This window comes from Antedon mediterranea, chromosome 4 (genome assembly GCF_964355755.1).
Source record: "Antedon mediterranea chromosome 4, ecAntMedi1.1, whole genome shotgun sequence".
NCBI classification, from domain to species: domain Eukaryota; kingdom Metazoa; phylum Echinodermata; class Crinoidea; order Comatulida; family Antedonidae; genus Antedon; species Antedon mediterranea.
Genome location: NC_092673.1, coordinates 6,496,795 through 6,524,652, shown reverse-complemented (window position 1 = coordinate 6,524,652; position 27,858 = coordinate 6,496,795). Strand labels below are relative to the sequence as shown.

Here is a 27,858-nt window from a genome sequence, read left to right as displayed (position 1 = left end):
CTCTATCCCGGAATATGTACAGTACTATAGTTTAGTTTAATTCTTTTAGGACTTTGTTAATTTCAAATAGTTACGTTATACAAAATATTTATTACTGATTTTTAAATAAACTTAATTTATAGTAAATCATTATTTCGTCTCAGGGGACATTGCTTTCTCCAAATTTGGAGCAAGTTTATGGAACCCTCTGCCACTAAAATCAATAGATTTATTTAAGAAAGGTCTTAAAACTTACTTGTTTCCTAAGCATTACAATGTGTATAGCGCTATACACATTGTATTATTATTTATTATTATATCAATACAAATCATTATTTAATTTCATTAAAACTGTTACGTCAAAAAGTCGAGCGGACATTTTTGTAAAAAAAAATATTTCTTGTATAGTCCTATCTTGGAGGAATGCGATACATTGTATCGATATTGATTCCCAGTAAACGGTGTGTTATATATTTCCTGTTGAGAATTTGGAAAAGGAGGGGCGATAAAAGCTGTAATGCATCTAGGCCTATATATCTTTTTAATGAATTTCCTCAAGTAAAGGACACTGTATTATATGCAGTACAGCATTTTGAAATGTAAAACATTTTGATTTGGTTATTCAAACCTTTAATAATTATTTAACGTTGTTGAATATTGACACAGTATAGTAAATCGATTTTGTTCAATTATTTATTTATTTTGTTTAATAAGCATATGTTCAACAAATACATTCATCTGGTTTCCAACGAATATTTCATAAAGATTCTATTTATTTATTAATATTGAGTGAATATTAATATTTTTTAAAAGGCTTTTATTGTAAACACACATTGAGACACTATTGCGAAATTAAGAATAAGTGCTCCAAAGGAATTTTAAATTTGTAGTTAGGAAGCCCCAGTAAGGTTCTGATTCGTTTAAATAATGTTTTATTAAAATGTAACCAATTGTTTTAATTTATGAATCAATAAAATCAATAATAATTATTATTGAATAATAATTATTATTTAATAATTGTAGTACACAGTTCAGTACTAAATTTTGCATAGTTTAATCTAAATTTAAATTATGACTTTTCATTTTATTTATTTGCCTGGAGTCTTTGAGAAAGTTATCAATCGCCTTATTATCGCCTCTGTGTCTCCCAATTAAATACTTAAATTTTTGTGTTTCAATGAAAGGATAAAATAGAAATAATATAAAAATAAATTTCACAATAGTGTCTTAATGTGTACAATTGATATTAAAACAGGCACACAAAGAAATATGAAATGTATTATTAGAATTTACAGGGTACTAATGAATATTCTATTTTGGACAAGTTTATATTTTAGTAGTTTTATTCACCCGATTCCTCGTGCTGTATCTCAACATACTATACAGCATCTCATTTATATCACATGTGATGCCTGTATCATGTAAGGAGTTAAGGGTTAGGTTACTAGGGCTACTAGGTACATGTGAAACACATGTGATGTTGTATTACCAAATATTCCTATGATACTTCAGAAATAGATACAATACTGAGAATCGGCTGTTTTATTACCATACTTGGGATTTTCTGAAAGACTTCTATATAAAGGCTGTTCATTATTACACAGTTGCATTCAAGAATTTCTTTTTTCTATTCTATTCTAATTGAAAAATAGTATAAAATCATGATAATTTATTAGTAATTTGTACACTTTCAAGGCATTTTTAAAATCAGGAAAAATAATTGGTCATTTTTTCCTAAATGAATGGATTAAAAGGACGTGTTCTTCATAATTAGAAAATAAATATGATTTTGGTTTTTGGTCTAAAGGGGCACCCATAAAAGTTGTCGATTTACAACCACATAGAAGCCTACATAATTAAAATATTAATTTTGTTTATATTTATATAATTTTATTTTTTAATAGTCAACTCTCTCAATATACCAGACTCTCTGAAATTTGGAAACTCTCCAAAAACCATATAAAAGGTATAAAAGGTCTGAAATACATTTTTACCATTAAAAACACATTCAGAATACCAGACTTTTCATTAAACTAGACATATTTACTAGTCTGACAAAGCAAAGTGAGATGTGCCCATATATGGGAGTGAGATGCACAAATATGGTAGTGATATGACATCAACACATTTTTTGTCACATAAAGTTTGGTAGAGTGTAGACTGAGCTTTAGATTAGCACAAGGGTATTGTAAGAGTTAACTGTAGTACATTTATATGAATACACCATGGTGTGAATAATGCCCTATTAAGCCTATAAGCTTCAGTTATGATAGCACACACATAATATTATTTATATATCTAGATATTAATTCTATTTCATTTGTATACACTACTTAATGCTGTTTCGATTAGAAGTCATTTGAGATCTCCATTTAAGATATATATAAAGCTGCTTTCACATCGCGCCTAGATTCGATCTGGCGCCTAAATTCGATCTGGCGCCCAGATTCGATCTGGCGCCCAGATTCGATCTGGCGCCCAGATTCGATCTGGCGCCCAGATTCGATCTGGCGCCCAGATTCGATCTGGCGCCCTGAGGAAAATATTCCGAGCATTGAGTGAACTTTCACATCCAGCACGAATTTGGTTATTCGTTGTTAATCGAGATCATTCATACTCATATGTGATTGCAATAGTACGATTTCAGCAACCAAATGGCTTCTTGATCCATCGCACCGAATTCGGAAGCCAATTCGAATCGTATGAATTTGGCCTGAACTTTGCCACTGAAACCATTTTCCATGATATTTTTTTCAGGGTACCAAATGGTGAGATGTGAAAGCATCCAAATATTGTATATATTTATTACCAATACAAAAAATATAGTATACAAACAATAGTATACAGTACTATAATAACAAAAATTAATTAGTTTGAATATTATTAGATAACTTAGCTTTCTAATCATTATAGAAAAATATTATTTATTTAAAATTTAGCGTTATCTAGTTTTGGTATAAAAATTAAAAAACTTTAATTAATTTAGCATAATTATTAAAGCCGCTGTGGTAAAACAAAGATTAGAACCAATGACACTGGGATTGGTATAACGAAGGATTTTTAAATGCTCAACTACAGTGCCACAATATTTCAAATTGTATTTACATACAATCAAGCACTTCGTTTGCTGCCCGATATCCAACCTGAACAGCGCCCCCTATAGTATTGTACCATTCCATTGCTGTATGTCTATCAGCCCAGTGAACACTAAAAGAAAATGAACAGAAATCTCACAGCTGTCTTTGGGCACATGGATTACTAATAGTAAAATATTTTCTGTCTTATTAGATAGGTGGTAATCACAGACATCGAGACCAAAGCAGTGAAAAGCAAATATTTGGAGGCGTTGTATTGAGTTGAGTGGCTAAGCAGTTTAAGACACAAACCATAGCCATATCGGCACAGGTTCAAGGCATTCCTCATGTTCTGGCACATTTCAGTCCAGACAAAAGGATGGCTAAAGGAGTGGCAATTTGAATGCTTAACAGCCCAACAAAAAGTGGATAGAAATCACCTTGGATGCATCTACTTGATAGATTGACCCTTTGACCTTTAATTAAATCAAATGACCAAGCAATTGGAAGGGGGAGGGTGGGTGGGGTTGGAGTGAAGTTCCTTTTTCAAACTAGAGACGAACAGCAGATGATTTTGCTCTTTTGTGAAAAAAATTAACCCTCCTGTAAAAATCCTGGCTACATGCTTGGCAAGACCAACTCGGGGAAACTTGCGATGCGACCTGCATGTTTTCCAGTCATGAAAAATTACCAGGATGTTCACATGATAAACTTGTGCGTGCATGAGTGAGTTTTGTTTGTATGTGCAGATATTGACTATTAACAGGTCAATGTAATGCAATGACTACTGTTTTATTAATTGTGAAGATTATTTTTGATGAGTGCAGTGAAAATTAAGCCTAGTGTGTATATGAATGATACATTACCTGTGGAAGGGTTTTCTTCTATCATCCAATGAAGATGCAGTTAGCAGTTTGTCTCCATACTTCCATGGTCCACCCCAAGCCTAAAAAACAATGACATATAAATTGAATACTGGCACTAACAAAACTAATAAAAATAAACATTCATATTATAATACGCCTAAGTGTATCCTTGCCATTTGATTGGTTGATTATGCATCATGTTCTGTTCATTATTTTACACTAATGAACGATGAACAGCACTATTGAACATTCAGCTTTTTGTAACATGAGGTAGTTGACATGAGGTAGTTGACTGATCTACTTTGAAAAGCAACCTGTAGTGTGTGCCGTCTATAAATGCTCTTTTCTGCGTCAACATTTAAGATAATATTAGCTCACATTCAGACAATTACAAATCGTTACTTCCTTACATGATCAGCATAATCCAGAACATCAACATTTTCCATAGGGAAGTATTTCGCCAACAATTTCAAAACCTCCGATTTTCGGTCTTCAGACTGTAAAACAAATACAAACTCTCTTCCACTAAATGTTTAATAAGAAAGAAAGCCACATACAGTTCTCCAAGGAATAAAATAAACACCATCAAGTACAAATTTCAACATGGAATTACTCTCCAAGATTTCCTTTAAAATGTCATCAAAAGAACATTTCACCTACTGTAGCATAACACTTTACAAATCTGCTATTTGCCATTTGAAGGCATTTTAACCAATTGAGTCCACATTGGCATTTGAGGGAATTTCACCATTTGAGAACACTTTGCCATAAGGACACTTTACCATTTGATGGCACTTTGCCATTTTACGGAACTTTGTCGTATGAGGGCACTCTGCCAATTGAGAGCACTATGTCATTTTGAGGGCACTTTGCCATTTGAGGGCACTTTGCCATTTGAGGGCACTTTGCCATTTGAGGGCACTTTGCCATTTGAGGGCACTTTGCCATTTGAGGGCACTTTGCCATTTAAAGACACTTTGCCATTTAAAGACACTTTGCCATAAAATCTCTATCACTTCTTTATAATTATTCTTACAGTTTTGTCTCCCATTGGACCTGGATTGAGCACTCCACTTAATGCTGGATTGCCATCAGATGATGTAGCATCAAATATCGCTGTGGCACTCCACTCTCCCTCTCCAGTAAGATGTTGCATGGTTCCTGCAATACTAAGTACCTCTCCAGAATATCCTTTATCTCTCCAAAATGCCTGAAAAAAAATATAAACATTGAAAGTTTTTACAGTATATAGAGATGTTTATAATAATAATATTAGTTATCTTTATAAAAATAGTAAAAATATATAACATACAATACCTTTGCAAATGTGATCACAAAGGAAATTGTGTTTGCGATGGGTAATAACGGAGGAAATACTGGCGCTGACGGTACAAATTCTATTTCGTCTATAAAAGATACAATCAAAATAAAAGAAACCAATAATAAATAGCTTTGTAGATCTTATTGGACGATTAAATACTTATTTTTTTAGAATTTCAAAAAAATAACCCTTTAAATAAAAATCCAACACTATTTTTAAAATACAAAGAAATAGAACAAAATTATGTAGCATTTTGATGGATGAAATTGTCATGGTTACAAACTATTTGGGCTGAGGGATTGTAGGTAGCATCTACATTTATGAATGATAATTTGGGTTGATATTATTTATTAATTTTCATTTATTTGAGCAAAGTTACTTCCACACTCCATGACAGTTACCCTGGATAGAACACAAGTTTACAGTAAACTTTGTTCACTAAAAAGGACCAACAGACAGGGTTAACTGACATTTTATTATCTCCAGGTGAAATGTCATCCTGAGATGAGTAGTAGTAATTAGTCTTGTTTATTTTATTTCATTTATATGTAATTTTTACTTTCTATGGACAAGAGATTCCGAATGAAAGATTGAATGATTTACCCTCTAAAAATTCATCTTTTGAAAGATACACACACCCATCACCTACCCCTTCCTTCGGTAACTATCACTTTCTTGGCAGTGTATGTTTCACCAGACGATACCTCTACGCTAACAAGTCCATCTCCTCCTTCGTTTGTATGCTTTATAGACGTGACCTTTGAGTTGAATTTTATGTTTTTCTTTCCTATAGCCTCTACAAGAGCATTTACTATTTTCTCTGCACCACCCTAAACATAATCAAAATCATTTATTTACAGAAACATTTCTATTCATTGTGAAGTTTTTATACACATAGTAATGTAGCAAGTATGCCTCATTAATCATTTTTTTTACACCAAATTCAGCCCCTGTCCATGTTATAGCATATGAGGTCTTTACCCAAATGTCAACTTATACTCAATATTGAGCTGATATCTATCTCGGGGTGGGTTAATACCAATTTATCGTGCTGTATATCCAAACAGAAGCTTGCGTTATATGCAAGTGTGTAATTTACAGAAACTGATCTGAACATAGTTACCTTAATTCTGTGAAGACCATCTTTAGAAGAACCTAATAATCCATCCCATCCACCAGTGGAACCCAGTATATACTCATAGTATAACACAGAAATATTCTTAGGGTCAACACGTAGAACGGATCCAGCAAGCGTATCAGCCATATCCTTTGCAGCTATGTTGTAAAAAGAGAAATACTGGTAGAAGGACAGATTTACTGTATTGGTATAGCACTCCTGGTTTAAATGCTTGGATTTTTATTTCCATTGTTTTAAGGCCTACCATATAATTTTAGGCAGTTTATAATGTCAGTAGCTGGGCAATTATAATGTTTAAAATTAAAGACAAAAGAGTACAACCCCTTTTAACCATAATAGGGGTGTCCCCTGAATAGGGTGTCCCAAAAGAGGGGTCATATAGTGTATTTAAAATGTATTATACAGTGTTGTATTACCTTGTGTCCAAAGTGTTTTTAGTTTGAATTCATCCACACTTGTCTTGTCAAGTTCATCAGCCTTAGTACTCTCACTGGGATTGGTCAGATTCATCTTCTTGGCAGAACCCTCAAGCTAAAAAAAAAAGTTGCATTTAATAGCCATTATCTGTTGAAAGAAAATTGAGTTTGCAAAATGCATTTTTCAAACTAGGAAACTAGTAGAACCCAAACTAATGTAATTATCAGGAGATTTATAATAATAATAATAATAATAATAAGATTTTTATAGAAAAAGAAAAAAGAAATAAATCATACAAATTCCTGACAAATAAATCATACAAATTCCTTGTCTCCATATTTAAAGAAAAATGGAAAAACTGACCTTTATGTCAGAAGGATATTAACTCCAAATATTGGGAGACTTGGGTGGTCATAGAAACCCTGAAAGATCTGGAAGTTTATCAATTCATTAACACTGTAAATTACTATTCAAATTGCATTCGGAAAACCAGATATAAAAACAAATTTTGGGCCACTCAAAAAAACGGAAAAATTTGCCTTTAGCCACAGGCAGACAGAAGGATGACTCAAAATATTGGGAGACTTGATAGTCTGAGAGACCCAGAAAGATCTGGAAGTTCATCTATTCATTGACACAGTTTTTATTAAAATTGTACACGCTTTTTATCAAAATTGCATATGGAAAATGCAAGAAAAAAATTTGGCCACTTAAAAGTGTCAAGTATTTTGAATGAAAGATTACCATTTTTTCGGTGAGCACAATGCAGCAGAAAAATAAAACTGGTTTTTGTGGCATAGACAGGCATATATAGACAGGCATACACGGACAGGCATACACGGACAGGCATACACGGACAGGCATACACGGACAGGCATACACGGACAGGCATACACGGACAGGCATACACGGACAGGCATACACGGACAGGCATACACGGACAGGCATACACGGACAGGCATACACGGACAGGCATACACGGACAGGCATACACGGACAGGCATACACGGACAGGCATACACGGACAGGCATACACGGACAGGCATACACGGACAGGCATACACGGACAGGCATACACGGACAGGCATACACGGACAGGCATACACGGACAGGCATACACGGACAGGCATACACGGACAGGCATACACGGACAGGCATACACGGACAGGCATACACGGACAGGCATACACGGACAGGCATACACGGACAGGCATACACGGACAGGCATACACGGACAGGCATACACGGACAGGCATACACGGACAGGCATACACGGACAGGCATACACAGACAGGCATACACAGACAGGCATACACAGACAGGCATATATATAGAATGAAGTGATAGTTGTCATACCTTAGACATAAACCTATGCAGGTCGATGAGTGACGACCAAGGTAACGGCGGAATAGAACCTGAGTATGGTTTGATAGTTCCATCTCCAAGCTGTGTGATGCGTTTGCCCTTTGGCTGTGGATATGTCTCTATTTCAAACTCTTTCAGTAACGACATCAAATCTTTTTGGGCTCTGCAAGAAAATAATTATGTAAATTATATTTCAATAAAGTTCAAATTTGTTCATTAAAAGTGTACATATCTGTGAGGATATTACAGAACAATATAACTTCCTGTAATTATTATTAATTAATTACATAGAGAAAAACTAAATTGTAAACATAATATATGTGATCACCTGAAAAAAGGCCATATACATGGCTGCAGTCGCGTGCTCAAGTTAATTTTTACCGACCGACCAACCAACCGACCGACATAGTGAGCTGTAGAGTTGCGATGCACGCGACTAAAATGAAGTATACCATCAATAATGAGTTAAGGGTCTTTCACACTTGTTTCGGCACGATTCAGATTTGACGCTGGCAAATCAAATCGGACGTCAATGTTTCGTTTTCACGCGGAGAGCGATTGGCGCATAACAGCGTGGAGATTTGATTTTAACATTGCCCGAAAGACCCTTTATACAGTAAATTAATTGCATACTGTACGCTAAATGTATTGGAGAGGGTCAGGAGACAATCCACAACCCACTAAATTCCATCTATAAAACATTCTTTATTAATTATCAATATCATTAGGTTATATGCATGATATGCATATAACCTCTTGATTCTGTCAAAATCTTTATTTATTTATTTATTTATTTATTTATTTATTTATTCTTTCCTTAGCACTATTTTGTCCGTGCATTATCTTGGCATCAGTTTAATCTAGCTAAGTCAAGTTTTCAGAGTATATTCCTCATGGCCAGGAATCGATGTGGTTATATTTTCACGATGCATAATCAAAAATTACGCGGTCTACGCGCGATTTTACGAAATCACGTTTGTAATCATATCTTCACAAGCATGAATCACAATTAAACAAAATTTGGTACTCATAAATTTCAGGTCATATTTCATCATATGGCAATAAAATTACGTGCGTAGCGCATATAACGCTTGCGTACGCGCGCTTAAAATGTTCAAAATTGTCAAAATTTATTTTCGATGAAATTAGAGTACGTTTCAGGCAATTTTAAGCGTTTAAAAAATTGCCATGAGTGCGCAGATTTTTGCACGCGCACTGCGCGTTAAACGTTAGTGCGCACTCTTTTTGCCTGATTTCTGTTTTACAATCTTTCTTTAATAATATCATCATATTTGATTCAGGTTTCAACACGAAATTGCGTTATACGAGCACGTCAAAAGTGACTGGCTACGCACGTATAAGTTAACAAAATGGTGAAAATATGCTAAATTTAAAAATTAATATATATCGTCAGAATGCAGGGGAACACCTATTTTTTATTTCATTTTCTTGAAGTGTATGTATCATATGTATGATTTATTATCAAATAAAGAGAACAAAAGTTGATTAAGTCATCATTAATTGCATATTAAATTTTAAAAAAATAATTTCGACAATCAAACAAATTATGACATTTTCTTAGGCCAAAATAACAAACTTAACATTAACTTTCTTCCTTCAAAAATTCATATATTAAAGTTAAAAGTATGTAGTTTGACAGTGCATCATTTGTATACATTTTAAAGATGTCATCATAGTAAAAAATTATAATTCATTTCGGTATGTAATAATCTATTTGCATCAAAGTGGTTACTGCATAGTAAATACACCGAGGAATTTTTCTACAACTTTTAGTCAGTTGTGTACGGCTCGGTGGTCTGTGCTCGTGTCTATGGCATTCAAGGTACCGAGATCGAGTCTCACCTCGGGAAACGAAATAAGATTTTTTTTTATTATCCGTATTGTTTGTTCAAATTTATTTCTTAGTGTATAGATTATACACATGATTTATAATGAAATCTAGATAAAAATTAACTTATGTCTTTATTATTACGTAACAACAAATGTGGTTTATGACATTATACGCATATGGATCTTTGATCGGATTGTGATACCGGCTATGGTGTTCGCGTTAGCAAGGTCCTATCATATATTATAAATAATTAAAGATTCTGAGAAAATCAATCAATCAATATATCTTTTAAAAATCTATTATCTTTATTTAAATCAATGCATATAACCTATAATTCGTCATAGTGACGAATTAAATCTAGTTTAAATTATTTTTATCCATTATTTTTATGAAAATTAGAATATAAAACTGTTTTACAAACTTTTGAACAAAAGCGCCCCCAACATCGTATGTATCTGTACCAGACGCTGCTTTAAGGTTCACCGACAAAATCTGTCCACCTGCACGATCTATAAAAAAACTAAAAAGTTGTTATTAAAATTCCTTTTATAAAATATCAATTAAAAAATCATAATATTACTGTATATGTTACTAAAAAGGCATTTCTTTCACCATTAGAAAAAGCATTGTTAATGTAAAATATGATAAAAGAAATTAATACAATCTTTTTAAAGATGTATTGTCCCTTGAAACACAAAAAATGAAAAAAAAAATTCTAAATTTAAATTGGCCATATCAAAGTAATATTAGTTATTCACTTTAAAGGCCAGGTGCGGGCAAAAAATTTCTATTGATCATACATTCCAATAATTATCGATCTATAGTTTCCCCTATGTTTCATAATTTTTGGGATTTTATTTGTGTTACACGAGCTAGTTGAAAATAAGCACTTTCTTATCAGTGGGGGGGATAGTTCAAATTACACAGTAAAATCTCTATTCTTTTGTACACAAATTTTGTAAATAGAGAGGCATTTTAAAAAGCTATGAAAAATAAATGGTGTGGTAAAAAATGTTATCAGATGACTAAATATAGGTAATATAACTTGAATATTACATTTCTGATATTTTTATTCAACTTCAGATTTTTATTTTCATGCTATAGCAAAAATTATCCACCGTCCACCATCTTTTTTCAACGTCTAGGGAGAATTTTGCCAAATTTTGTATTTGACCATATTAAGGGAAATTCATGTTTTTTCGTCTCGATTTCTGTTACAAATATTTGATTTATGTACAATTAACAAAATATTATATTTAAAATTCATGCCTGTACCTGAGCTTTAAGTCGAAAATTCGAGCCGAAAACAACAAGTTTACGTAATTAACAGGTAAATTAATTTGCATTTCTCTGGAAGATCGTCGCGAGCGAAAGTAAACAAAGATTTCAAACCACGATTATGCATTATGCATGATGCTAATTAGGATTGTTTACAACTCGTCACGGTTGAGAAGGTGTTTTCACACATATCGCGAGGAATTTTTATGATTATGCATACAGAGTAGCCAAACAAGCGCGTTGCATTATTAGATATTATGTTTTGATCAAAAACTTGAAGTCAAAGACAAAAAAACGTCTGTATTTTAGTTTAATTTAATTTAATCTAATTTTTGGTGAAAGTTAATAACTATTATGATACTTCAAAATGACCCACTTTTTTTCGAAATATTTTTATTTTATTTTTAGAGTATAATAGACATTGATGATATCTACTAAAGATCTGCAAACTAGTTTGACAAAAAAGTGTAATGTGGCCAAATATGGGAGTGATATGCCCAAATATAGTAGTGATATGACATCATCATGTCTATATTTAATATGGGAACATCGCATTTTTTGAAAGAGCTTTAGATAGAAGTAAATAGATACTGTATCCTATCGTTCTGAAAATGTCCAATCTTGTTGTGAATGATATTGCATTCAAAGCATACAAAAAGTGTATTTATTCAAAATAAGCAGAATTTTCTCAAAGGAAGTGTATTAAAACAAAATGTTTTCAAGCTATGGTTTTCCCCTACAGTACAATAAAGTTCAAGGCTAGTTCATCAAGGTAAGCTAGGCACTACACATACTAAATGTATTTTATAAATCAGTGTAGATACCATTGTTCAAACTACTGTGTTTAAACAACTTATCACAAAATGATAGCATTGTATCATGTCTACAAATCACAGTTGTAGGTACCTAGAATCACAAGCACATTTTTTACATTGTTTTATTAGACATTGGTCTAATAAAACAATTGGTCTACTAGCCATTCATTTTGTGGGCCTGCATTGTTAACAATATGTGTATTCTTAGGTTGAAATAAAGTATCATAGACTATCATGATTCATAGAGTATCATAGGGCCTAGATTGGATCTTTCAATATTGAATCTTTGAAGACATAAAGAGTTGTTGTATTGCATTTGAAGAAATATTGGCGGTCGTCAGATCAACTACTTATAAACGGTCAGTCTAATTACCGAAAACAACCATAAACAACCGAAAACAAACCGAAAACAAAATAAAATAATCTAAATACCGAAAACAAATTTGTATATATGAATTTTTAATGTCACCCTCTACTAATGGGTGTTTCTAGAGCTAAGACCATGACAGAGAGAAGACCGCGTGTGCAAAAGCCAAGGAAGACCCTACGAAATGGTAGTGTGCACAAAATACAACTAAAAATCGTACAATCAATCAATGTTAACATCGCATTTACTTACAGAATCTATCAAAATATTTTAATTTTCGTCTTTCGATTTTTGATCCAGAAACCAACGCATTTACTCCTCACAATAATTGTGACTACGTTAATCCATAGTATAGAAAGTAAATTGACTATGGTTAATCATGATCAATTTAATTATAGATTTTCAAAGATAATAATACAAAAATGATATTTTAAGAATATTGATAATATTAGGGACTATAAAGTATACTTAAAACAAGTTCACATTTCACATCTATTCAGTAAAATTACCGTAGTCGAGTAACGTTTTTATTCTCAATCACTTCAGTATTAACTTCAGTGACAAAAATGCAAAGTTAGGTAAAATCATGCTTTGTTTTTGAAAATCGAAAGACTAAAAACGAAATGTGTTATAAATAAATATTTTGTAAGACTTAAATGTAGTCTACGGTGTATATCATTGAATTTGTACGATTTTGAGTTGTATTTTGTGCACACTACCATTTCGTAGGGTCTTCCTTGGCTTTTGCGCGCGCGGTTTTCTCTCTGTATGGTCTTAGAAACACCCATCAATAGAGGGCGACATTAACCAAAATATTATACAAATTTGTTGTCGGTATTTAGATTTTTTTATTTTGTTTTTCGGTTGTTTGTGGTTGTTTTCGGTTGTTTTCTGTAATTAGACTGACCCCTTATTTACAAACACCCAAAAACCTCAAAATTCTCTTGGCCATATACAGAACTTTATGTCATACTGTATATATAGGGTCACAGAGAGTCAAATATTGAACTTGTCCATCATAATTACGTACAAACTAGCCAGTTGAATGATATACTTACCTGAAGCTTCAAGAAGGGTAATTTTGGCATCAGGATTCTTTTTTAAAATATAATATGATGAAACTAGGCCAGAGATACCTGCACCAACGACAACAATGTCGGCCATAATAATGTACGCCTTAGAAGAAAAAACAAAGGTTAGGCCTAGGCCTAGGCTAGGCTTATTTTATTTATTTATTAACGTTATATGAAGGTATGGTACTCTACATACTGTCAAGCTTCTTTTTGCAAAAAGTCCAGCTCTTTTGATTGAATGTTTTACTTTAGTTAGGCATGATAGACGTGCTTACTATGCCTTCCTTACTTTAGGCTATCCCAGATAGCCGCCTTGTATGTCTAGTTAGGTCTATCCTAGACTAGTAAGTAGGTAAGCAATTAGCCTACCGTAGGTAGTATTAGTAGGGCAGGCCTACTACAATACATCTCTACACTAGGCCTAGGCTACATCTCTACACTACAACACGATAAGATATTCCTTGTTTTCCCTGACTAAACAGTAGACCTCTAGGCCCTATATAGTACTAGCTAGTCTATAGGGAGGGGGAGATACAAAGTAACCAAAAACTCAAATGCATTAACTTTAATTAACGTTAATAAGCGGCACTTTCTATCGTTAAAATCCTAGGCCTACTATAGTAGGCCTACCCAAATAGGAAAATTCCCTACCTAGCCGCCTGGCCCGGATCCGTCTGTGTGACTGTTTTGTTTTGCTTGGGGCACTCTCCGATCCTTCTGACACTTGTGTCTCACACACAAACAAAAACATCGTGATTTTAATTTGATAGAGGGCAGCAGCCAACTTTCAAAGTTTTTTAAAGAATACTCGGGAATAAACATGAAAACATACAAAAAAGTAACAATCCCAAAATACCAACATTTTGCTTTTAAGACCTAAAAAGTAATCTGTTGTGTGATGTTTTGGGCAGCCGAACATCTAATTAAAATTGACAAATCCCTGGTCCTCCCGAATATTTTTATTTACCTGAAAAACTGTAATTTAAAGCAAAAACAAATTGTCCTCCAAACAGGTTTTGGATAAATTTACTTTTTTGTTTTACTCTAAATCAATAACTTTATAAAACTGCAAAACGACCTATTAAAGTGTGTCTTTATTACTAAGCTTACATTTATTATTATCCTTATTTTCAAAATCCTCCTCATCATATGATGTTCAATCATCACAAACCTATATATAGGCCTAGTAGTTTACACCGGATCATCATCCGCACTCTAACCTCACAAAACTCCAGTCTCATCTAGTCGCACGATCAGCGTCATCATATTGAATATTTTTCATTTATCATCCTCCTAATCATAAAAGACTATCCAATCAAAAAGTGCATGTGCAATCGATCCAGCATATTCATCGTTGTGGTTAGAAAAACTCCCTGATATCACTAATAATTAGTATACATTTTTCTGGTTTTATATTTTGTTAATCAGAACTATCGTTCTCATTGTCATGTCATCATATAAATACTATACTTTTGGTTAGTTACTTATTTCAATTCAACACAGTTATTCGACATGCGGCATCACTGTAAATGATCGCCATTATCATCTTTGTCATCAACCGTGTTCGTTATATATATGATGTACAAAACAACAACAATCAGTTATATTGTACTTTTATTTGCGTACACATCTCTGGCTTGTGACATGAAGTCGTACACTGGTCTATAATCCGTACTCGTATAATCAACACATAATTATAAATCTTTCTCTCTATTTATTACGCCTGTTTATGCAATACATCATTCTTTGATTACTCACGCATAACGGAGTGTTACTAGCGTCATCATCTTCGTTGGTTGTAGTCATGAGGTTTCATTTTGCCTTTTTTATGATTTCATTACCACAGTGAATACACCACCTTCGTTGATATCGTCATTTTCATCGTTATCATCATCGTCATATCATCCTCATCATCTCCAGATCGTCAACGTTTATTTGAGAGAATAATGAGAGTGTAATGTTCTGTCTTTTAGGTGTGGAAGGATAGTGCTTTGTCTGGCTGCCTGGTAGGATGCACGCATTTGGAATTATTGAGAGATGTCATTCTGTCAAGTCTGATAATTTTCTTTGGTATAAATTAGGATAATAATGTTGTCAGTGTTTGTCTATGAAGTACAAATAACAAATACAACTGTAGTCAATCATGTATTATGTTTAAATCATTTTATTGAATTAGTAAACTCTCAATTTTACTCTTCCCTGATAAACAATAATAATTGATGTAAACTACAGTATACTAATTAAAACTAATGTACACAAACAATCCGGTATGACCATCGACACTATAATTAATTTAAGCTAAATACACAAACCTTAGTAATTTTCATTGAATTTACAATCCAAATTCTATAAGTCTAATACGTTTTAATGATACACATATATTATAATATGCTCTACAGATTAAATGATAAATTATCTTGTTAATATTGTTTGCGGTACACAACCATAAATTCCTAAGAAACGAAGTATCTAATTTGTATCTACTACTGAATTGTTTTAAAGACTTCGAATTATACTCTGTAATGTCTATAAATAAATTCATTGTCATTCATTACATGCTTATTCTTAATTTCATTGTTTCATTTTTAGGATTATGTCATTATTTAAGTGAATGTTCGTGCGACAAAAGAACAATACATTAACATTTTCCTCAAACTACAGTACCTTAAGATATACGGTAAAAATCTGTTGTAAGCATTTGGCGAACACATTAATGTCAGCACGCGTGGTACGCAAGTTATATGTGAGAATAAAACATAATATCATCTTACATGTAATTGAAATAAACTATATCATAATATAATAATATTTAATCGTTCAAGGTTGTCTTAAATAATGTGGAATGTGTTAACAATCAACAATGTGCTATTAATATGCATATTACAGCTTATACTTCATAAACAGATATTTGTCTTTAACAATGAAAATTGAAGAAAAAACGATGGCCTACTATTATTTAATTTGAATTACAAATAACAAACAATAGTTACAGCTTTTTATAAGTACATTGTTTAGAGAACTTGAACTGTATGAACAAAGTCAAGCTTTATAATTTACAGTATTTTATTATTTTATTAAGTCACATTTTTATTTAATGTCATAACAATAAAAATTAAGTGACTTAATAGCTTGCCTTCTTTAAGGTCCGAATAATTTCAATTTCTATAATAATTTTTTGAAAGAGGCTCCAGAAATTGAGAGAAAACATGTGCAATAGACCTACAAATAACAAAACAAGATACAAAACGTAAACAATTCAATTCTTAGAAAGTCCTCAGTAAGAGTATAAGATAGGCCTACATGGCGTGAGGTAGTGTTGTTTATTCAATACGTCGCTCATATAAATGGATTTTGATTTGACTGCGGGTTTTATTTGACACTGATCAGCTATATTCCAACGTTACTCTCAATTTGATGATGTATTTGATTTGATGCATTTTGGTTTATTTTTACAGAATCATTAAATAAAGTTTTTCAGATTGTTTTCTTTAAATGACAGATGGGTGTCTACTATCTATTTTTGGTTCAAACTAATACTTAGCTCACAATACAGCCCTCAGCTTTACATACATAGTAAGCAATAATAAGAAGAAATTAAAAATAATCACTACAAAAAACAGAGTAAAAAATGTATAATATACTTATCATGTAAAGAATTCTATTTCCCTCACTGAACACAAACCAATGGTCACACTTTTTGATAATGAACAATTGTTCATGTACACTTTACGCAGTTTAAGCAATCTACTTAAGAAAGTATCAAGTAAGGATACATCAATGTCACTGATATCATTATTACTAATATAAAGCTCTTGTAGTTCTAACGTATCTCCTTCATATACTCTAATCATTTCATTCATTTCATTACCTGACAATTTGCAAGAATGCAAGCCAAGTTTTAGTAGTTTAGGAAATTTACTCAAGAAAGTACCAAGTAAATTACTATTAATGTCACTGATATCATTATTACCAATATTAAACTCTTGTAATTCTAACTTATCTCCTGCATACACACTAATCATTTCATTCATTACATTACCTGATAGTTTGCAATTATTCAGGTTAAGTTTCAACAATTTAGGCGATTTACTCAGAAAAGTACCAAGTAAGGAGCCATCAATGTCACTAATATCATTATCACTAATAATAAATTCTTGTAATTCTAACATATCTCCTGCATACACTCTGATCATTTCATTCATTACGGTACCTGATAATTTGCAAGTACTCATATACAGTTGGATTAGTTTAGGAGATTTACTCAAGAAAGTGCCAAGTAAGGAGCCATCAATGTCACTAATATCATTATCACTAATAATAAATTCTTGTAATTCTAACATATCTCCTGCATACACTCTGATCATTTCATTCATTACGGTACCTGATAATTTGCAAGTACTCATATACAGTTGGATTAGTTTAGGAGATTTACTCAAGAAAGTGCCAAGTAAGGAGCCATCAATGTCACTAATATCATTATCACTAATAATAAATTCTTGTAATTCTAACATATCTCCTGCATACACTCTGATCATTTCATTCATTACGGTACCTGATAATTTGCAAGTATTCATATACAATTTGATTAGTTTAGGAGATTTACTCAAGAAAGTGCCAAGTAAGGAGCCATTAATGTCACTGATATCATTATTACTAATACTAAAATATTGTAATTGTAACATATCTCCTGTATACACCCTGATCATTTCATTCATTACATTACCTGATAGCTTGCAAGTACTCAAGCCAAGTTTCAACAATTTAGGTGATTTACTCAGAAAAGTGCCAAGTAAGGAGCCATCAATGTCACTGATATCATTATTACTAATACTAAAATATTGTAATTCTAACATATCTCCTGTATACCCTCTGATCATTTCATTCATTACATTACCTGATAGTTTGCAAGTACTCAAGCCAAGTTTCAACAATTTAGGCGATTTACTCAGAAAAGTACCAAGTAAGGAGCCATCAATGTCACTAATATCATTATAACTAATAATAAATTCTTGTAATTCTAACATATCTCCTGCATACACTCTGATCATTTCATTCATTACGGTACCTGATAATTTGCAAGTACTCATATGCAGTTGGATTAGTTTAGGAGATTTACTCAAGAAAGTGCCAAGTAAGGAGCCATCAATGTCACTGATATCATTATCACTAATAATAAATTCTTGTAATTCTAACACATCTCCTTCATATACTCTGATCATTTCATTCATTACATTACCTGATAATTTGCAAGTATTCATATACAATTTGAGTAGTTTAGGAGATTGACTTAAGAAAGTACCAAGTAAGGAGCCATTAATGTCACTGATATCATTATTACTAATACTAAAATATTGTAATTCTAACATATCTCCTGTATACCCTCTGATCATTTCATTCATTACATTACCTGATAGTTTGCAAGTACTCAAGCCAAGTTTCAACACTTTAGGCGATTTACTCAGAAAAGTACCAAGTAAGGAGCCATCAATGTCACTAATATCATTATCACTAATAATAAATTCTTGTAATTCTAACATATCTCCTGCATACACTCTGATCATTTCATTCATTACGGTACCTGATAATTTGCAAGTATTCATATGCAGTTTGATTAGTTTAGGAGATTTACTCAAGAAAGTGCCAAGTAAGGAGCCATTAATGTCACTTAAATCATTATTCCAAATATGAATTTCTTGTAATTCTGACACATCTCCTTCATATACTCTGATCATTTCATTCAGTACGGTACCTGATAATTTGCAAGTATTCATATGCAGTTTGATTAGTTTAGGAGATTTACTCAAGAACGTGCCAAGTAAGGAGCCATCAATGTCACTAATATCATTATTACTAATACTAAAATATTGTAATTGTAACATATCTCCTTCATATACTCTGATCATTTCATTCATTACGGTACCTGATAATTTGCAAGTATTCATATGCAGTTTGATTAGTTTAGGAGATTTACTCAAGAAAGTGCCAAGTAAGGAGCCATCAATGTCACTAATATCATTATCACTAATAATAAAATCTTGTAATTCTAACACATCTCCTTCATATACTCTGATCATTTCATTCATTACGGTACCTGATAATTTGCAAGTATTCATATGCAGTTTGATTAGTTTAGGAGATTTACTCAAGAACGTGCCAAGTAAGGAGCCATCAATGTCACTAATATCATTATTACTAATACTAAAATATTGTAATTGTAACATATCTCCTTCATATACTCTGATCATTTCATTCATTACGGTACCTGATAATTTGCAAGTATTCATATGCAGTTTGATTAGTTTAGGAGATTTACTCAAGAAAGTGCCAAGTAAGGAGCCATCAATGTCACTAATATCATTATCACTAATAATAAAATCTTGTAATTCTAACATATCTCCTGCATACACTCTGATCATTTCATTCATTACGGTACCTGATAATTTGCAAGTATTCATATGCAGTTTGATTAGTTTAGGAGATTTACTCAAGAAAGTGCCAAGTAAGGAGCCATTAATGCCACTTAAATCATTATTCGAAATATAAATTGCTTGTAATTCTAACTTATCTTCTGCATACACTCTGATCATGTCATTCAATACGGAACCTGATAATTTGCAAGTATGCAAGCCAAGTTTGAATAGTTTAGGAGATTTACTCAAGAAAGTACCAAGTGAGGAACCATTAATGCCACTTAAATCGTTAGCACTAATCATAAACTCTTGTAATTCTAACAAATCTCCTGCATACACTCTGATCATTTCATTCATTAAGGTACCTGATAATTTGCAACTACCCATATGAAGTTTGAGTAGTTTAGGACATTTACTCAAGAAAGTACCAAGTGAGGAACCATTAATGTCACTTAAATCATTACCACTAATAATAAACTCTTGTAAATCTAACTTATCTCCTGCATACACTCTGATCATGTCATTCATTACGGTACCTGATAATTTGCAAGTATTTATATGAAGTTTGAGTAGTTTAGGAGATTTACTCAAGAAAGTACCAAGTAAGGAACCATTAATGCCACTCAAATCATTATTCCAAATATAAATCTCTTGTAATTCTAACTTATCTTCTGCATACACACTGATCATGTCATTCATTATGGTACCTGATAATTTGCAAGTATTCAAGCCAAGTTTGAGTAGTTTAGGAGATTTACTCAAGAAAGTACCAAGTGAGGAACCATTAATGTCACTTAAATCGTTAGCATTAATAATAAACTCTTGTAATTCTAACTTATCTCCTGCATACACTCTGATCATTTCATTCATTATGGTACCTGATAATTTGCAAGTATCCATATGAAGTTTGAGTAGTTTAGGAGATTTACTCAAGAAAGTACCAAGTGAGGAACCATTAATGCCACTCAAATCATTATTCCAAATATAAATTTCTTGTAATTCTAACTTATCTTCTGCATACACACTGATCATGTCATTCAATACGGAACCTGATAATTTGCAAGTATGCAAGCCAAGTTTGAGTAGTTTAGGAGATTTACTCAAGAAAGTACCAAGTGAGGAACCATTAATGTCACTTAAATCGTTAGCATTAATAATAAACTCTTGTAATTCTAACTTATCTCCTGAATACACGCTGATCATTTCATTCATTACGGTACCTGATAATTTGCAACTACCCATATGAAGTTTGAGTAGTTTAGGACATTTACTGAAGAAAGTACCAAGTGAGGAACCATTAATGCCACTTAAATCGTTAGCACTAATAATAAACTCTTGTAATTCTAACTTATCTTCTGCATACACACTGATCATTTCATTCATTATGGTACCTGATAATTTGCAAGTAGGCAAGCCAAGTTTGAGTAGTTTAGGAGATTTACTCAAGAAAGTACCAAGTGAGGAACCATTAATGCCACTTAAATCGTTATTACACATATAAATTTCTTGTAATTCTAACTTATCTTCTGCATACACACTGATCATGTCATTCATTACGGTACCTGATAATTTGCAAGTATTCATATGAAGTTTGAGTAGTTTAGGAGATTTACTCAAGAAAGTACCAAGTGAGGAGCCATTAATGTCACTGATATCATTATCACTAATAATAAACTCTTGTAATTCTAACTTATCGCCTGCATACACTCTGATCATTTCATTCATTACGGTACCTGATAATTTGCAACTACCCATATGAAGTTTGAGTAGTTTAGGACATTTACTCAAGAAAGTACCAAGTGAGGAACCGTTAATGCCACTTAAATCGTTAGCACTAATAATAAACTCTTGTAATTCTAACTTATCTTCTGCATACACACTGATCATTTCATTCATTATGGTACCTGATAATTTGCAAGTAGGCAAGCCAAGTTTGAGTAGTTTAGGAGATTTACTCAAGAAAGTACCAAGTGAGGAACCATTAATGCCACTTAAATCGTTATTACACATATAAATTTCTTGTAATTCTAACTTATCTTCTGCATACACACTGATCATGTCATTCATTACGGTACCTGATAATTTGCAAGTATTCATATGAAGTTTGAGTAGTTTAGGAGATTTACTCAAGAAAGTACCAAGTGAGGAGCCATTAATGTCACTGATATCATTATCACTAATAATAAACTCTTGTAATTCTAACTTATCGCCTGCATACACTCTGATCATTTCATTCATTACGGTACCTGATAATTTGCAACTACCCATATGAAGTTTGAGTAGTTTAGGACATTTACTCAAGAAAGTACCAAGTGAGGAACCGTTAATGCCACTTAAATCGTTATTCCACATATAAATGTCTTGTAATTCTAACTTATCTTCTGCATACACTCTGATCATGTCATTCATTACGGTACCTGATAATTTGCAACTACCCATATGAAGTTTGAGTAGTTTAGGGGATTTACTCAAGAAAGTACCAAGTGAGGAGCCATTAATGCCACGTAAATCATTACCCCTAATATCAAACACTTGTAACTTTAATTTTTTTCCTGCACACACTCTTATCATGTCATTCATTACGTCAGCTGAAATTTTACAATCCCTCATTTGAAGTGAAATCAACCTAGGGAACTTACTCAAGAAACTACCCAGTAATGTACCATCAATGTCACTTAGGTTGTTGTCATTGATTCTGAGGATGACTATGTTCAGCACAGCTTCTCTATCACACCTAATGATATCATTCATTACTTGACCTGATAGATTACAATTACTTATATCAAATAGACGACAAAAAGGAGACATCCTAATCAAAGAATTCATTAATGTAGCTTTAATGTTGCTCAAATTATTATTTCTGATTTTAAGATTGTATAATTCCAGTTCACCACCCATTTTAGAACACTCTCTAATCATATCATTCATTACATCACCTGATATGCCACAATTACTTAAGTCAAGTTGAAAGGTGAAAAAGTAAACAATGTGGGCCAGAATCTTTCCTTTTTGAGGATTATCATATGTTGATAATTCATTTAAAAAAGTTCTCAAATCAAGTTTGCTCAAATCCATGCTATAAAATTGCCTGATAAGATTTGTAAAATCTTCGCCTAAAGCTACTTCAGAGTTTCGATTAAAGTAGGAAATACCTTGTTTTAAAGAGTTAGATACATGAGTGTGGTTTAACGTCGCGCTGTTTGTGTATGGTTCCAAGAATGTATTCACTACTTTCAGATCGGATTTTCTAACACAGTTTAAGTAAATACCTAAAGAACGATATGTTGAAAATTTATTTGTAACCCAATATCTCAAAAATTTACCAGCATCTCCACCAAGATACCCTACTACAAACATATTTACCTTCTTAAATCTCCTACGTTCTCTTATTACCTTCCATTCATTTTCATTCAATGGCTTAAGTAACTGTCTTTCATGCTTTGTGCATTCATTCGACGTTTCATTGTTATAAAGTTTGTATAAGTAGAATCCCACCAATGATTCCCCTATCAAGTTGTGCGGAGGTATGTACATATCACTTGTGGGTTTTTTTGAAATCGGTGACATTTTAGAAACAAATCCAAGTTTTAAGGCTAGATCAATCAACCCTTGGTCTTCTGTCGATGCTTCCAAATCATGTTTGCTTATTGAAAGTTTAGCTAACGTTAAGACAGAATTACACATACACTTCCCTAACAAAAGCATAGCATTTACATATTCTGATGGAGCATCTTCAAATTTAGTAAACTTTTTTTTTTTAGTTTTATTGAATTGGTTAAATAGGCAAAGAAAAAATTCTTTGAACAGATCAGACTCACTATAAGGAAGACGTCTGTTTTCTATCCAGGAAAGACAAATTGAAAGTAGTAATAATGGATTTTTACACAATACAGATGCTTCTGAATGACTGCGGTCAATTGTAGTTTTTTTCTCGTCAAGCTCCAATTTCCGCCTAAGTGATTTTCCAAATTCGGCTTTTCCAAAATGATTAAAAAATTTGTCAATGTATTTTCTAATGCTATTTTTATCAAATCCACTCACTCTAACATGCAAGTCACACATCATTTTAAATTTATCTAAACATTTTAAGTTATCTGATCGGGATGTTAGCAGCACAACACTATTTCCCAATGTGTTCTTTGTGAAAAGATTTATCAAGCTTTTATTCTCAAAACTGATTTCATCCAATCCATCTAATAACAACACAATCTTGCTGTCATTTTGATCAATAAATCTTTGAATTAACAATGGATCATCTCTTGGAAGCTTTGTCTTTCTAGTAAAATCGTTCATATCAAGTTGTGTTTCAATCAAATCAAAGATGTCTTGCCCTTTTTCTAAATCTTTAACATTCAAGAAAAATACAATTTTACCTTCAAATGCAATTGGTTTTCCAAGAGTTGAACTGTATGCCAAGTACCTTAATAATGTTGTTTTACCAATCCCAGCATCACCAGATATAAGAACTCTACATGCTGGCATGGATTTGATATCATCTAACATTGTTGGTAATGTAGTTGGTTGACTGCCATTTATCTCATCTTCTTTCAGCAATTTCAATTCAGTGAATATTTCAATGTTGAAATAAGAATTGTTATTCATTATTGATGATGTAAATTTCTTATTGTTATTGCCGCACACCAATCTTTGTCTATCAAGAAGATAATCTTTGATTTTTTCTATAATATATAAACAAGACAATCAATCAAATAAATTAATGAAAAAGTATTAAACATGCCACTAAACGTTGCTTTTTTACACAAGGTCATATGTGCACAGACTTCTTTAATGTCCTATTTAAAATTACCATGTCTATTTGTTTTCAATTATAATATAAGAAAAAACAATTGTAATTATAGAAAGGTATTATTTAATAATTTACGTTATTTAAATAAAAATGTTCTTTGACTTGCTATAACGCATTTGAAAAAATGTACCTGCCCAAAAATATGGTTTTACCTTCTCTCGAAACTATCTTCTTTGACTTCGGTGCTCTATCTTCATCAACATTTTCTAGAAATTAATTAAAATGTATAAAGAGTAAACGATATTCACACAACACAATTCGTAACTGTAAACATTGCGATATTAATTAATTAAACAAACTTTAAAATGGTGACAATGATTCACACTAGACTCATCCCATCTTGAGATTATGCGGACCTTCTTTTTTAAAGGAAATGGAAAGTAAAAGGAAGACGAGAAGATACAGGTTGGTACAAGAGGTCGGTGTCCGAAAGCGACCAATGTGGACTAGATAAATGTGGAAGTTAATTATTGTAAAGAAGATGACTGGTGTCCTTTAAATGAAATTGAAACATTCTGGACAAACATTTGTTGGAAATGCTTAAGCTAAATTTATAGAACACGTTTCAGGCTATATTGAACATTTCAAAAGTATTAAACTTTTTGCATCGCGCGTACCTTTTCTAAACTGTAAACGTGAAATATTTACACACGTGCACGTCAAATTAATATGAAAGCGGATAAATTTTAGATAGGATTAATTAATTAACAATTTTGGCTTATCAAAAATTACGACGTCATTTAAAAATAACATATTGTATTGTGCAGATCCCTTAATTTCAATTATATAGTAATTGTCATCAATTGTACCTTTGTCAGATTTGTATTTTAGTCTTCTCTTTAGTTTATGGCCTGTATGAGCTGATGTAGATGCTTGGGCATTCATGTCGTCATCACTATAAGAATCTTCAGTTATTTTCCTTTTCTTTTGACAAGTTTGGTCACTTATCTCGTCGTCATCAATATTACTACCTGAAGAAATGTTTGCTTCACGAACCCTTTTTGTTTTTTTATCTGAATAAAGAAAAAAAGTGTGTTTATGTTAATTTATTTACTTTAAAGCGTTTTTTATTGGAGCCCTACCTACTGTAATACTTGCCATACTTAATCAGTATTACGTTATAAGAACGATTAAGTAAATGTGTAGGTGAAAACCGCATACATATGATTTCGACGTGTCCCACCGTTTTTATGGCAGGTATATGGTGGAGCGACGTCGGAATGCGTTGGCACATCCATGCAAGCCTGCTGAATTTAAATAGTTGTATGTGAGAAGCTTATTGATGTCGTCATTACTATACAAATATTCAGTTGTTTTCTTTTTTACTTTTGACAGGTTTGGCCACTTTTATCGTCATCACTATTATTACTAACTAAAGAAATGTTTGTTGCACGAACCGTTTTTTGTTTTTTGACTAAATTTATCAAATATTCCAATCTTTCGTTAGGTTATTGGAATATCTAGTGAATATTCTAGTGGTATTATTTTGAATGTTGTGGATCTATGTGGTAATGTTGTGCGGTTATGGCAATGTATAAAAACGTTATTCTAACCATAATTATTGCATTGACTTACAAATACGGTAATGTTTAAATTATAATAAGCGTTCGATGGACTGTTATAAATACATTTTATTTGTGATTGGTAAACCATTCGCACGTATCACGATGGTGTAACACCAATGTATGCCTTAATGCAATCTGTTGCACATGATGTTAACACAATTCGTGTGTGAGATTCACAATTTTATATTACAAAATATTCTATCAATCAAAAAAACAACATTTACAGTGGCCTACCGGTACTTAGTAGTTCTTTCTCTGCGCGTTTTCCAAGTAGACTTCCAAACTTGTCTATTTCGGTTGGTAAAATTCCGTTGGTTTCAAGGTGAAATATTACATCCCAAAGGTTGGTAAAATTAAGATGAGTTAGTTTATACATAGCAGTAACCTTATTTAATGCAACTGGTTCAGCTTCTCTCACAGCCCTAAAGAGTTGTTTACGATAAGTTGTCAACTTGTGTTTGTCTGTGTTTTGAATGTTGTTATCTTCAATATACTGATTTACACGTTTTCTGGCATCATCTGAACCTGTTAGCGCAGTAATCTCCAAGAGTAGGTTGACGTCATTAGCTGTGACTACATGTATTCTTTCAAGTTCATTGAATAAAGTATGTCCAGTTGACTCTTTATCGGTAAGGTCTGATAGACTTAAATTATCGAAAAGGCAAAATTTCAACCACGAGTAGCGTTCACCAGTATAATATTTACTGAGTTCAAATTTCAAGTAGTCAAACTCATTTTTAAGATTTGCCATTTTTCAAAATGATGTATTCAGTCTGCAAAAAAAAAATTGTATTTAGACTATACTCATTGCATTGTTTCGATTGATCCATCATTATAGCAACCACCTTTCCGCAACCCCTATAATAATTTTTTTATTGCCCCATCAGGTCATTACTTTGGCGACAGAATGGTAATAAAAAACAATTGACTTGGTTTTCTGATGTCACGTATGAAAAATAAAATCATACCTTAAATTATATCCATTGACGCATATCAAATTCCTACTTCTAGGGTAGGTACATTATAATAACAACTATTGCATTGACAATGGTCATACAATAGAGGATACTGCTGAACTATTATAGTAATTATATGTTCGATTTAAGAAACTAACGATATACAGTAATGCCAATTTAATGTCACATAATAGTTACGGTATCCACTTGGACCAACCATTGGATCGAAACAAATTATTTATCTGAAAAACTGTAAGTTAAAGCAGAAAAATAATCAAATTGTCTGTTGGCCAATGGGTTTTTTGCTAAATTAATCTATATATAAATTATGGTTAATTCTGACATTGGCGAGCACAATGCAAAAACTTCGGTACAAATCTCCGCCATGCAACTAAGTTGGCCGTTGGTGTTTGGTGGCGATAGCCATTTTGGTTTTTTGTTTGTTTTCGGACCGCGCATGTGAAAGTATAGTAATTACATAAAGATCAAATTAAATATATTCATAAAACATAGGAGTAAATTGTGGGAAATAATTATATAAAATGACATCGAGAGAATTGATGTCATTGATGTCT

General features: G+C 32.4%; 2 protein-coding genes across 3 annotated transcripts; both read right to left on the bottom strand.

Moving 5' to 3' along the window:
• Positions 1-704: 704 nt before the first annotated feature.
• Positions 705-14,264, bottom strand: LOC140046498 (putative flavin-containing monoamine oxidase AofH). 2 transcript variants are annotated; one of them, XR_011844800.1, is made up of 13 exons: positions 14,197-14,264; positions 13,531-13,648; positions 10,434-10,521; positions 8,152-8,323; positions 6,795-6,909; positions 6,364-6,515; positions 5,890-6,070; positions 5,237-5,325; positions 4,956-5,129; positions 4,330-4,416; positions 3,920-3,999; positions 2,512-3,186; positions 705-2,403 (listed from the first exon to the last, which is right to left on the bottom strand). XR_011844800.1 is itself a non-coding variant. In XM_072091155.1 (12 exons), exons 2-12 carry the CDS (start codon positions 13,634-13,636, stop codon positions 3,081-3,083), a joined length of 1,350 nt encoding a protein of 449 aa, XP_071947256.1. In that variant the 5' UTR covers positions 13,637-13,648; positions 14,197-14,264; the 3' UTR covers positions 705-3,080. The 2 variants fall into 2 exon arrangements, 1 of the variants encoding a protein (XP_071947256.1); XM_072091155.1 differs by having other exon boundaries at positions 705-3,186.
• Positions 14,265-24,740: 10,476 nt separating this feature from the next.
• Positions 24,741-27,096, bottom strand: LOC140046732 (uncharacterized). The gene is made up of 4 exons (XM_072091434.1): positions 26,562-27,096; positions 25,572-25,775; positions 24,915-24,968; positions 24,741-24,748 (listed from the first exon to the last, which is right to left on the bottom strand). Exons 1-4 carry the CDS (start codon positions 27,076-27,078, stop codon positions 24,741-24,743), a joined length of 783 nt encoding a protein of 260 aa, XP_071947535.1. The 5' UTR covers positions 27,079-27,096.
• Positions 27,097-27,858: the final 762 nt, after the last annotated feature.

Excerpts from the sequence above, each read along its gene's own strand:
- LOC140046498 (XM_072091155.1), bottom strand. The coding sequence starts at position 13,636 with ATGGCCGACATTGTTGTCGTTGGTGCAGGTATCTCTGGCCTAGTTTCA. Across the intron at positions 8,324-10,433 it reads GGGGGCGCTTTTGTTCAAAA|AGCCCAAAAAGATTTGATGT; the intron begins GTTTGTAAAACA and ends ATTTTCTTGCAG. Across the intron at positions 3,187-3,919 it reads AGAAGAAAACCCTTCCACAG|TGTTCACTGGGCTGATAGAC; the intron begins GTAATGTATCAT and ends ATTTTCTTTTAG.
- LOC140046732 (XM_072091434.1), bottom strand. The coding sequence starts at position 27,078 with ATGGCAAATCTTAAAAATGAGTTTGACTACTTGAAATTTGAACTCAGT. Across the intron at positions 25,776-26,561 it reads GAAAGAACTACTAAGTACCG|ATAAAAAAACAAAAAGGGTT; the intron begins GTAGGCCACTGT and ends TTCTTTATTCAG. Across the intron at positions 24,969-25,571 it reads AAAATACAAATCTGACAAAG|AAAATGTTGATGAAGATAGA; the intron begins GTACAATTGATG and ends ATTAATTTCTAG.